We start from the raw sequence: 13,322 nt of genomic DNA, 5'->3' as shown, positions 1-13,322 counted from the left end.
ACACACACACACACACACACACACACACACACACACACACACACACAGTTATGGCAACAGCAAGGTTCTCATCGAAATATACATGTTGATATTATTCCGAAATATAAATTGCAACCTCTTTACATATTATTTGACAGAATGTGCATCATAAAACTGCGCATGCTTGTGTGTGTTTGTGTATGCAGGCTTTTACTCACGTGCATGAGCCAGGCTGAGGGCCCAGAGACGCAGGTAGGAGGCTGTGTTGGAGATGCATCCCAGACAGTACTCTATGGTGTGGATGGCCTGGTGGACAGCTACGTCACCAAAGTCAAACTGTGGGGAAAGACAAGATGGTTAGCACACACCGACTGGTTATAGTCACATATTTTTGTGTCTATATATATATATATATATATATGGTATATATGTACATATGTTATGTTTTACATGTAGAGGCATTGAGCTGATAGTAGTTATTATGACTCCACGTTCAAGGAACCTTCAGGTCACAAGCCCACTTCTCCTAACCTTCAGGCCACCTCTGCATCCACTGTGTTTCAAATTGAAACAAACTTTTTGGGAACCTCTTGTACGTTTAGTAGCAGGTATATCTGTATTATTCAATGTCATAACATGATTTGTAATGAGGTACTGCAGTGATTAAGTATTGCACTGGCCTAAAGTCTCAGAACATACAAAAAGAATGGTCAGAATTGGTGTAGCAGAGGCCGAACACCAAAAAACCCTGGATCCTACACTTCCCATAATGCAACTCACCCAGAGCAGGGACTTCTTTGTGTGTTGTAAAGCCAACAGAGTTCCTCCGTTCTCTCCTTCCTGCTTGGCAAACTCGCATCTTTCAAAAACTACACCAGTTGGTAGTGTGTATTAAATGTATTTCTAGTTTCCAAACTCAAACCAAAACATCTGGTTCATGTCACTTCTCAGAGTTAACAAAGCCCCTCCAGAGCCACAGGAAACCTCATGCAACCGTTTTCACAGGCAGCGTAGCACCAACTATGACATGTGAAGCCAGTGGAAAGCACCTTCCAGGATATTGATTCTTTTGTCTGCAGCTTTGCTCAAATGACTAAACTATCTCCCCGTAAGAAGGAATGTAACTACGGCTGCTGGTCTCTGCTGGAGGCTCCGAAGGAATCGGAGCCAAAGGAGGTTCTGGTGAACATGCAGGATTTTGTCTGTTTTCACCAGAATGACAAACATTAAGAATAACTGTATAGAAATATCTTCTCTCTGATGGTCATATAGAGACTTCAGCATTAAACTGAAGTAACGGTTTCATAACCAGTTAAAAGTTGCTCACATGAACTTTTATATAAATGTGAGTACAAATGAAACAGTTGTTGTATTTTCAATATGCTTGCTACAATAGTAAACATTCTTTTGAGACTTAAACAAAATCATTTCCAGAAAGTCATTACTGACACATACGTCATCTCAACACTTTACTTTCTGCTCCACACTCACAGAGGACTATCCCCCGGCTGTGCTACTCAAACAGTGGTCAGTAATAACAACTGTACAGTCAGCATGGCATGAACCATGGAAATGACTTGGAATGGAAATTCCGTTATCATCTTAATGAGGGGCTGCTTTGACCTTTGACCCCCGCCGGAGCCTTCAGATCTGATCAGGCTGGTTTGAGTTTCTTTCCTTTTTTTGACCCTAGCGTGATCACAGCGCAGGGACTTGTTTGTGTGTTGTAAAGCCAACAGAGTTCCTCCGTTCTCTCCTTCCTGGAACAAGACTAGCCTTTCCTGTATGGAGGGGGGAGACATGGGAGTCTATTGCTCTGACTTACTCTTGTTGGATTTGGCTTTGCGCTGGCCCGGTTTCCTCTTTCCATGCTTCTCTTTTGTCCTTGGAGCCGTGAAATAGAGTTCATGCAAGCAGCACTCATTGTTTCCATTCAAAGGGTCTCCGACATAAGTGGCTAATGAAAGCAACCCTGGCTAACACGCCGTACTGGCAAAATGCACCGAGGCCAGTGGCTCTGATCACAAATGTTGTGAACCAACATTTCAGCTGAGCAGAGAGTGTGATTTCATGTACATTCACAGCGTACAGGACTTTAGACTTGTGATGAAATGGCTCAGTTTAAACAACATTGTTTTTAGCAGCCACACATTTCTTTCAGACTGATTTGCCAGGACAAAGTTAAACATGTTTCAAAACCAAGGCAAAGACTGAGGGTACATTTGAAGAGCAGAGATGTGTGAGGCGGCAACCTCCAGTTCTGAAAAGTGAAGCCAATGTGGAAGTAACCTGCATTCTTTCTTTGGTCGGCCAAAAAACCATCATCGTTCAGTTGTATTTAGCTCCACCCACTTCTGTTTGTAAAAAAAAATCAAGATGGCAATTGCTAAAACACCGAACTCAAGGCCTCAAAACCACAGTCCAATGAGTGACGTCTGGGAGACTACATCTACATCTTATAATACGGTCTGTGGCTTTGACTCGTCCTAGAAGTTTTAACTCCGAACACAAACACTGATGACCCATCCTTTTTTCATAATTTTTTTTCATCCTTCTCAAACAATTGTAACTGCCCAGTCATAATAGGAGGCGATTTCAACACAGTTATCGACCCATCAGTAGACAGATCTAAAAATCCAAATAATAAGCGTACCTGGCAATCCACAGACACGATAAAACAGTTCATGAGTGATTTTGGTCTTGGCAATATTTGGCGATTACAGCACCCAAACTCAAGAGAATACTCATTCTTCTCACCAGTTCACCACTCATACTCACGCATTGACTTCTTCCTCAACAGCAATTCAATCATATCTAATATTTCAGACTCGAAAATCCATCCTATCATTATTAGCGACCATGCTCCCGTAACATTTATATGGAACAGAGTTACTGTACATAAACCTGTCACTAGATGGCGCTTCAATATATCTCTTCTCAAAGACCCTCAGTTTGACAGTCTTATTAAAAAAGAGTGGGCGTCCTTCTTACAAATAAATGATTCCCCAGAGTCATCACCAACCCTTCTGTGGGAAACATGGAAAGCAGTTTTAAGAGGAATAATCATTTCATTCTCCGTTTACAAAAAAAAAAGAAAAACAACAAGAAGCTGAACTGGAACAACAAATCAACCGACTCGAAACCATTAATGCAAGTAACCCAACAACGGAAACCCAGAACGAATTAAGAAAGTACAAATTCCAAATAAATGAAATTATAAATAATAAAACTCAATTCCTCATACACAGATTTAGACAAGAACATTTTCACCATAGCAATAAATCCGGTAAATATTTGGCAAATCAAATTAAACGAAATAAAGAAAAAACAACAATCTCAATCATCAAGGACTCTGCAGGGAAGCCCACAAATTCACCCGATGAAATAAATAAAATCTTCAGAAGTTTTTATGCCAATCTATATTCATCTAAAAATAACCCAAATCAAGAAGACATCAACTCATTTCTCAACAGCATTGATCTACCACAGCTTAACAAAGAACAAATCAACATACTTGACTCACCATTAACACAGGACGAACTTTGTACTGCCCTCAATCTTATGCCCAATAACAAAGCACCAGGTCCCGATGGCTTCCCAGCTGAGTTCTGTAAACACTTCTGGTTCATTCTAGCTCCACTCTTTAACAAAATGATAACTGAAATAAAACAAAATTTGCAATTTCCAGCCAACATGAACACAGCCAGTATATCACTCCTCCTCAAACCAAACAAAGATCCAACTCTTCCTTCTAGTTACCGTCCCATTTCTCTTCTCAATGTAGATATTAAAATCATCACTAAGGCACTAACTCACAGATTAGACAAAGTCACTCCATCCATAATTCATCCAGATCAAACCGGCTTTATCAAAGGTAGACATTCATCCACTAACACACGCAGACTGTTTCATTTAATCAATTACTCATCATTACAACAAACTGGTACCATCATAGCCTCCTTAGATGCAGAAAAAGCTTTCGACAGAGTAAACTGGACATTTCTCACAAGCACATTAAAGAGATTTGGCTTTGGGGAATCATTTATTAACTGGGTTAAAATTCTATACACTTCACCTTCAGCCACTGCCATCACCAATGGACAAACCTCACAAAGTTTCACACTGCACAGGGGGACTAGGCAAGGATGCCCACTCTCCCCCTCACTTTTTACCATTTTCATTGAACCGTTAGCTGCAGCCATTCGTCAGAACATATACATAAAAGGAATTGAAACACTCAACACCCATCACAATGGGTATTTTTCCTTCCATCTCAAAAGGCTCAAGGACATTCTCACACACACACACACGCACATACACATATACACACAGACACTGACTATATGATGTTTGCTAGCTTTTATCCCACTGTTCTTGTCATCCTCTTGTTGTTATGTCTATGTATTGTCTAATATTGTCTCTTGTCTTTCAATAAAAAAATTTAAAAAAAAAGAAAAAAAAAAGAAGTTTTAACTCCGGCTCGTCTCTGTCTTGTGGGTAGTGGTCTTGGATCACACTTCATAATCTGTCCTAAAAGGCAAACATATTGTTCTTTGTGAGAGCGTCTGCCTAAAATCTTAATGTGCAATAAATAAATCTCAAGAATTTCAAAGCTATATACGAAAGTGATTGAACTTATTCTGCCTCGTTTCAACTATAGCGGGGCTTGTCACAGACATGCAGATGGACATAGATGGACATAGGAGTACAGGAGGTTCACACAGGAAGACCACCACTTGGTAATACAGGCACAAACAGATCAGGCAAGACGGCATCCAGACATGTTAAGAAGATACCAAAACTCAGTTTCTTACCGGCTCTTCCTCTGCGTGCTTGAAAGTAAGCAAAGGTCAAAGGTTAGTGTCAGAATTCAAAAACCGCATCCATCCATCAGGTCCCATCCTACTTCTGCAGGTTATTTCATTAGACTGACTGCTGAGGTTGGGTTTCCTTTTGATTATTTGTAATGTAAATGTAATTCAATGAGACCTTTATCTCTTTCTCTCTCTGACTGTTACAAGCATTGATTTGTGTCATGTATCGCATTAGACATGCACAAATTGCATTGCACTAGCCTGGTAAGCTAACAGTCAATAATGGATGAAATAAAGCAAAATAGAACTTTTTTCGGGTCTCGTATCTCAAATTTGGCACCTCTTGGGTTCGGTCGGGTTGGATCTTAAAGGATAACTTCTGATTTTCTTGTTCATACAATAATCTTACATCATATGTATGATTTATGAGATTAATTCAGATTGTTGAAGCCTTCAGAATGTGTTTGAAGGAGAGAAGGAGCCCTGCATCACTCAATTTATCTGGATGTTAACATTTTCTCAACTACTCAGTAAGATGTCCAACCTGACACTCTAACAGTTAACTCAACATTATGCAATAGTAAATTCCATAAGCCTGTTGTTAAGTCATGGCGACATGGAATATCATACGCTTGCAATAATGATGACAGACTGCAGTCTCATAACAGTACAGTTATGTAATATGTTATCGCTACATAAACAACTCAGAGATGTATTATGCAGGAGACCTGGGAGAGCCTCTGAGTCACAGACAGAAACAAATCTGCCTGGTATTTTGAGAAATTCCACCCGCTGGTTCTCATGAACACCACCTCTCTGTTTATGTTTCTGAAATGGAAAGTCCATCTCTTATCTGCTGCGGTCCATCCCTGCCCCGCCTCTCTCTCTGCACGCTGTGCCCACATCGTCCTCATCTCTTGTGACTACTCAGGAGAGATATCTCTGATATGAAGGTAGAGCAGGGAGGGAAGCATGGCGCTGGTGAAGGAGCTGAGACAGAATATTTACATTTACTATTGTTGTGGTTGTAAGCTTTAGACAGTCTGAAGCTGGAACTGCTGGAACTACACAGTGCTGAACTTAAAGGTGTTTAATTTGAAATTCAGAACATTAATATTTCATCAAGCAACTATTGTCTATGTAAAGAGATAGTGGAGTAATGTCTCCCTCTGTGTGTGTTTTTATCTAGGCTTTTCTCTGCTTTGTTTACTTAGCCGGTCTGCCGCGCATGCACGTTAGTTGTGCCCCACTGGCTAGCTAATGACCAACGCTCTGCACCACTCTCATACGGCGGTATCAGCCCCACCCTCAGGTTAACACTGTTAGCGCTCTCTGCAAGTCGTCTCCATGTTGAGGCAATGGGAATGCTCTGAATTGTGTATCGAGCACCTCTAACTATTGTCATCATTTCAGTATGATATGATCAATATGATTGATCATAAAGCAGACTACACATTCGTTAGTGAGCCAAATACAAGTGATTGTGATGCAACGACAAACACCATATAGGTTTTGGCATCGCATAGCCATCCCACCGGAACAAAAGATAGCATGGAAACATTTTGTAATGGCAAGCATTTTAAATACATAAAGGTGCAATCTTAAATACAGGAACCATCAGAATCAGAGGTATTGCAATATTTGGATGATGTTTCAGTACTATGCTGCACACAAAACATCAGCTGAAAAGGCACAGCAGGTAAAAGGCCAATGCGGAGAAAGATTTCGTTTGTATTTCATATGTATTGGCATATAGAGAATGGAAATAACCCATTCAATTATAGACGGATATCAAGTCTTCTCACTTCAATTTTAAAGTGACACACAGAGATACTATCAAAATGCAGGCCTGGGAGAGGATGGAACTGTAATCAGTGACGTTAGCTGATATATTTCATGGGCTCACCTCTTCTCCTTCCTCTGAGTGCTGGGAGAGGTGGTCATGGTCCACGATGCCAGTCTCATCCTCCGTGGGCCCGTTGCCCACCCGCACCCCTCCGAACTTCTGCGTACCCTGTTGGGTGAGTCCGGTGCATGATGAGGACACGCCTGTTTGCTCTAAAGACTGCTCTAGATTCTCTGCAGGGGTTTCTTCCCTCTTCTGGGACTAGACACAAAAGCCACAAGAGCTGTGTCTAGCTTAAAGCAAGCCTTGGGTTGAACGCTTTCTTCATTTACTTCATTTGTTGAAAGTAACAGGGCACCCCGTACAGTGAGTTAAGGCTTTCATTCCAAAATGAAAAACATCCACCACTTGTGAAACACAACGCTGCTCATTGGTCGAGTTAAACCTCAACAAACACAAATGAAGATTTTTGTAAAGTACAGCTTGTAACTGCAAAACCTCTAAATATGACTAAAATCAACATTTCCTGTTGGCTCATCGAGCGACCAGCAACATCCTGATCCAGTCCAGTGCTTTTGTCACTTGTCCAAAATGGCTTTTAATGTGCTTGACAGCAGGCTAGTTAGCTCAGGTGGCTAATTTGTATCAGAAATGTCAGCTAGCTAATAACTTCATAGTCTTTGATAACTTAGAGGCAGGGTTGGTAACCTTCTTGATGTTGACATTCTATTGAAATTCTCCTTATATCCATCTTCAATCAATGAATCAAAGAAAGAGAAGAATATCTGGTCTCCGTAGCTGTCACAGGACTGTAATAAGACAACTGAAGACACAAACTGCTACTTCACCCTCATACAGTAACTATGGGCGATGTCATCCTAGAAAATGAGCTAAACGTTTTATAAAATCACAATAATATCAATTGACAACCTTTTTTCAACAATAAGAATGAGACATAAACAAAATGAAAGGTAACCTTTGCTGTAATGTTAATGACGGGATGTTCTAAACGTTTTAAAACAAGAACTTACTCAACGACCTGCATGCATCGGCAGAATCACATCACATCCTGCACCACAAAAGGACCTACACTGTCCTCTGTCAAATAATTGCAGAAATTCTCCAAAAAACAATCTAAAAAATGACCTGGTGCCAAAACGTACAAAGTTTATATGTAGGACTCTTCCTGTGAACGTGGTAAACACAACCATAATTCTTTAAAGTTGGTACTGATCTCTGGTCTGATGGGACTGCATTTCTTTGAGCTTTAAGCCGACCAGTGAGAGCAAAGAGAGCACCAGGCTCATATATCAGGTAACTCACATTCGTTAGACAGAAAGAATTTTGGTAAGAAGTCGTCAAATGTACAGCTAGAGTAAGAGGATACAAGTGGTAGACCATCAGCTGTTAGGGTGCCTCATTCTGACAAGTATTTCAACCAAATTTCCCACCAAAATATGAGCGTTTCCAAGGCAGGCTTTAAGCATGTTTCATGACAACACAACCAACCACATTACACAATACAACGTGCATTGAAATGAATGGCAGAATAGGAGTGAAAAAAAAGGTTATATCACAGGTTATAAATGTTAATCATCAAAGGTGCCAGTAAGGTTATAGGTGGGATCAGATCCACATACCAGGTGCATTTTCCACAGGTGCTGACGCCGAAGCACCATAGTTTTCACAATCAGCATACAGGGAACACATGCAAGGGCAATCAGCACCAACAAAATCTGGATCCCCATCTACAGATTCAAACAGAGAGAGGTTAACAGGGTGTTGGTGATGTGTAGCAATGATCAGAAGATACTAATTCCCCGAACACATCCTGCTGAGGCCTCACTCCGTCCTCCCTCTCAACGATGGCACTCTATTTTTCTCCTGTTCGACCGAATACAAGCTGTCCTTTGCTTTCCTGCAACACAGGTACGTGTTACAGTTATTTGTTGTTTTAATCTAACAATAGTAATATGCTGATCTGTTAAAAGGTGAGTACACTTTTCTGCAGAATGAGAAAAAAGCAATCTCATGACACAGGTTGGGCAATACCTTAACAAATAAGTAAGCCACAACTGTAAATGTGCATGATACAGAGAAGCTTTGGTGTACCGTTGATTGGTTGACAGCAAATCAACGGTACACAACTATTTCTAACCAATCATATCAAGAGCAGACACCCCGTAACAGAACAGGCATAGCAGGGTTGGTTGAGCTAGCTGAACACACCACATGTTTTTAAAGCAGACAGATGGAGGAGATGAGCACGTCAGCACAGACAGTGACAGCTCAGCAGTCACAACCTTAAACGTTCAGAGCTGTTGTGGATAAACAAGGTAATACAGCCCACTCTCGACCTGGTAGACCTAGTAGTCTAGTAGTTTTTAGAGTCCAAAAACTTAGACGAAACTAGGTAGACTGGTAACTCTGGGCAAAAGAGTTCTCTGATAGCATCTCCATCAGGCACTATATGTAGCAAGAGCCGGAATGTTTAAACTCCCAGACATTTTTAGCTTCATTTCAAATCCAAGGGCTGGAATAGAGCAGAAAAAAAGAAACATACCATATTACTGTCCTGATACTTTGTGGCTACACTGGTGGTCTGGCTAGCAGAGTAAAGTAGTTTGAGAAAGTGATGATCTGAGTTCATGTCGGCAAGAACAACCCCTCCAGAAGTATCCCAGAGCGAGGCACTAAATCCCTGCCAGCACCAGGGCTGCTGTTCTGTAGAAACTGACCTCTGACCATAAGACAAGTTAAACTTTTCCTTCTCCATAGCGATACCTGAACTTGCGTATTGGCCGATAGACAGAGTATCGATCCAATAATAATGCGTCAAAATACCAACGGCGTTTTACTGGCGTTTTCCAGTGTTAAAATGTTGTCAAATTCCTCTCAACAGAGATGAGAAAGAAGCGAGACGCCTCATGCCATCATCAAGTCCGGATGCAGCAACCGTTTTATTTTTCTGGAGTGAGTCATCTCGCTTCTTTCTCATCTCTGTTAAAAGTTGCACTGCTCAGTACCGATGGGGCAGGATGCACGGATCGGTTAGCGAGAGACACATGTTGTTACCTGATCCAGCACTTCAGGCTGTATCAGAGGCATTTCTGGTACGGGTATCAGTACAACTATTTATGATATATATATAGCATTGTTAATTACTATTAATTAAATATACTATTATGTGTGTTGGCTTTGAGCTGCTGTACAACTCACTACCAGGGTTCAACCATACTAGTGCATGAGCGAGGGGCAGGGAGCTGGGAGAGGCAGAGGGAGCACCTGTCCCCTGTAGAGGGGCTTGCTGGTGGGGTCGCTGTAGTTGAAGAGACACATGTTGATGAAGTGGATGAGCAGGCTGGGCGCGTCCTTGGAGGTGAAGGCGTCATAGGCCGTCCACTTGTAGAAGACCAGCAGGGCGAGGTAGCCAAACAGGCTCGCCATGAAGACGATCTCGGGGATGAAGCCCAGGAAGATGTTCAGCGGCTTCTTGAAGTACCTGGAGAAATTCAGTCAACAACACAAACAAAGCAGATTGTATAGTAGCGCTGCTACTGTATGTCGGTGACGGAGAATCACTTTGCTTATGTTGGCCTCCAGTGAAAATAATTGTTTCATCATACTCCATCAGTGTAGTCGTGTATCCATTCAGATGGATGTAATAACTGTGTTAGCTATGGGGGCAATGTGGACATAAGAAAAGTGAAAACAATGTTTTAAAACTTGAAACAAACAAGGCTTGAACTTTGGTATTTCAGACCAATTTAAGTAGTTTGGATGTTTTTTGGAAGCTTCTCTTTCCCTCTCCTCTCCTGCTCCCCTGCCCTTAGACGTTCCTCTCCTTGCCTCCTCTCTTCTTTCTCCTCTCATGTCCCTCCCTGAGGCCTCCTGTCCTCTTCTGTTCCTAAGTTTGATTAATGTCCCCTCTTTGTCTATCAATGGAAACAAACACGTAATAATCTTAAGAATTACCAGAAGTTTTCAGTGACAGTAACAACAACTGTTTTTTACGAGCCAGGATAGACTACTTGCACCGGTGCAAAGAAATTAATTCAGGTTACATCATTTCATCCGTCTAGATTTTATGCACATGCATATTATGCCTGCCTGACTTTCTCCTCCTTGGGAAATATCAGAGTGACCTCATTTTCTTAAAAATTGTGCCGTTAACTAGGATGAACTGGTCGGGCTTCACAGGTAGAATAACAGACGTGTTGTGGAGCAATAATAACCAAGTACGTATTGAGGGAGGTGGATCAGATGATTGATCACAGAATGTTGTTTTCTTTTTTTGCCCTGGTTGCAAAGATTTTGCCGTGGCGGCCACCAGAAACCAGTGAGTAAACCTATTAAACCAGAGTCATAACTCAAACGTGATCACACCAGCAATCCTGAGTACAAGTATACTGCTGGGATCAGTGGAATCCACTCCTCACATTGAACTGTTCCTTCAGTATCAGCAGTAATCCAGGTTTTTGCAGTCTGAATATCTGCAGTCACAGAGCAATAAGGACCTGGAGGATGATGGTATAGATTCACCAAAATGTTAACAGATATTCCAAAAAATATTCCGGGACCTCACTTTCCCTGTACATTACCTGAAGCATGATGGGAAGCCTGATTTGAAAATCTCCAAACATTTTCATTCTAAAACTGGAGAGAGAAAATCCAAGAAGATGATCTGCTTGTTTTACACCACTGGTACATTCTTTGACAACATGTCACAGCTCCGCCCCTTCTCTCCTGTCACTCTGTCTCTCGCTCACCTCATCAGCTCATTCAGCGCACCTGTTAGTCACACCCACCTCATCAGCTCATCACTCTCACCTGCTCACTCTGCTGCACCTACTATTTAGACCCCAGTCTCACACACACTCACTGCCAGATTGTTCTCCGCATTATGCCAGACATTCCAGTGTTTACCCTCCGACTAGTTTCCCGTTGCCGACCCTGCCTGTTTGGACTTCTCCGCCTTGCCTCTGCCCCGGTAAACCACTCAGCCTTCTGTCCCCGACCACGAGATCCTGCCTCTGGTTTCTGTCTGCCTTCTCCCCTGACGGCTTGGCGTTCCACCATGTGGGATTCTACACCTGTGCATATCCAAGACTGTTACCTGTTGTGTGTTCATTTGAGAATAAAGCTTTGATTCCAATTATTCTGTGTGCCTGTCGTACTGCTTCTGAGTCCTTACCACACCTGTTACACAACATAGATACTAGCAATATGTTAAAAACCTGTGGACATACAGGCTAAAGCCTCAAACAGAGAACATGTATAGTGCCGCTTGGCAATTGATGTCATTTCTGAGGAGTTTTAGGGCCTCGGTAGTCAGATCTTCCTCAAATGACCAATTTTTTGTAACCAACCTCCCTTGGTTCAAACTTTTCTCTCAAGCTCTCTTTTTTCATTATTCACATAACTACTTTCATCACTTTCTGTGCAAACAACTGAGCAAAAACAATTTCCAGTAGTGTAAACCATTCTTTTCAGTACATCTGGCCCCTTTCGTAGGCCTTATGCCACATCTTCGAGTGTGGCCATTCAAACCCGGTACGAACCCTTTTGCCTGTAGTGACTATGCTTTAAGCCTGTAGAGAACGGGAGTGAAAACTGAGGACACCAAATGGTGCAGGTGTTCAATTCCAGCATTGTGTCCTACGTACAGGTGGTTGAAGAGACTGAGAGACACTCCAAACAGCATGTGAATGACACCCAGGATCACAGACATCTTCATCTTGAATGAGTTGAGGAAGGTCAGCTTGTTGGTGGCAACATTCCAGATCTGCAGAGATTACACAAAGTGAAATGTTTGAGGGCATTATGGTGTACTAACGTAAAACAAATACATTGGGAAATCTACATATTGTTTGCTCCTTTGTGTTAATTATTTTGGTGATTCAGCCTGCTGGTGCCTACAGATGATGCTGATCTTTAAAAGCACCGCTTAGATATACAGTTTCATTTTAGGGTTAAAAAAGGCTCAATCATTTTCTGAACCAGCTGGGCACTGTAGCTTTTCAAAGACGTTACTCAGACAGCAGTGAAACGGTGCATACGATTGGGATTACTGTGTATGTGTACATGTAGAAACATGTCACCCAGTGCAACAGTGTGGCTCACTGATGTGTTTTTAATCACTATGGACAACAATGGAGCTCTATGACACAGAGGAAGAAGATATATCAGGCTCTGATACACACTTTGTTTGCCCTGTGATTCTTACCACAGAAAACAACTACGATCTACCTATTTCTGTTTTTCTAGTGAGTGTACGGATTTTACCGGGTCAATTCCGAGTGGATACGGCCCGTTGAAGACACCAGGAACAGCTGGGTCTAACTGTAGAACTCCATTTGCATCAAGTGTCTCAAACCTAGGACAGAGCAGCAGGAAATGAATCAATGTATTGACAGGAAGCAGATTATATACAACGACCAGCAATACATTTTAGAACATGAATCAACCACATAGAGTACAGTAGTAAGATAACACATGACTGTCGATGCTATGTTATATATGATGAGAGAACATACATAAGGTTCCTGGAAAAAAAGTGTTTTACACCAGCAACTAGTTGCTAGCGTAGCCGTAACAGTCTTTTAGACGGAGCACAGTACAACCACTTCAAATGCAAAAAAAAAAACCAGTGAATTATTTCATGACAAACGGTTTGTCCATTA

The 13,322-nt window shown here is 41.7% G+C and overlaps 1 protein-coding gene across 1 annotated transcript; it reads right to left on the bottom strand.

Annotated features, from left to right (window-relative positions):
• Nucleotides 1-22: 22 nt before the first annotated feature.
• LOC116377323 (V-type proton ATPase 116 kDa subunit a-like) lies at nucleotides 23-13,087 on the bottom strand. Its single transcript, XM_031838936.1, has 7 exons — nucleotides 12,925-13,087; nucleotides 12,306-12,424; nucleotides 9,925-10,141; nucleotides 8,280-8,387; nucleotides 6,700-6,900; nucleotides 4,794-4,811; nucleotides 23-315 (listed from the first exon to the last, which is right to left on the bottom strand). Exons 2-7 carry the CDS (start codon nucleotides 12,374-12,376, stop codon nucleotides 190-192), a joined length of 741 nt encoding a protein of 246 aa, XP_031694796.1. The 5' UTR covers nucleotides 12,377-12,424; nucleotides 12,925-13,087; the 3' UTR covers nucleotides 23-189.
• Nucleotides 13,088-13,322: the final 235 nt, after the last annotated feature.

This window comes from Anarrhichthys ocellatus, unplaced genomic scaffold, assembly GCF_004355925.1.
Source record: "Anarrhichthys ocellatus isolate YVR2014 unplaced genomic scaffold, GSC_Weel_1.0 scaffold1125, whole genome shotgun sequence".
NCBI lineage: Eukaryota > Metazoa > Chordata > Actinopteri > Perciformes > Anarhichadidae > Anarrhichthys > Anarrhichthys ocellatus.
The sequence above is the reverse complement of the archived record's forward strand: the minus strand, read 5'-3'. Positions and strand labels throughout refer to the sequence as shown.

Coding starts and splice junctions, on each gene's coding strand:
- LOC116377323 (XM_031838936.1), bottom strand. CDS start 12,376: ATGAAGATGTCTGTGATCCTGGGTGTCATTCACATGCTGTTTGGAGTG. Junction 8,388..9,924: donor AGCCCCTCTACAGGGGACAG/GTGCTCCCTCTG, acceptor TTGAATCTGTAG/ATGGGGATCCAGATTTTGTT. Junction 6,901..8,279: donor ACCTGTGGAAAATGCACCTG/GTATGTGGATCT, acceptor TTTTGTGTCTAG/TCCCAGAAGAGGGAAGAAAC.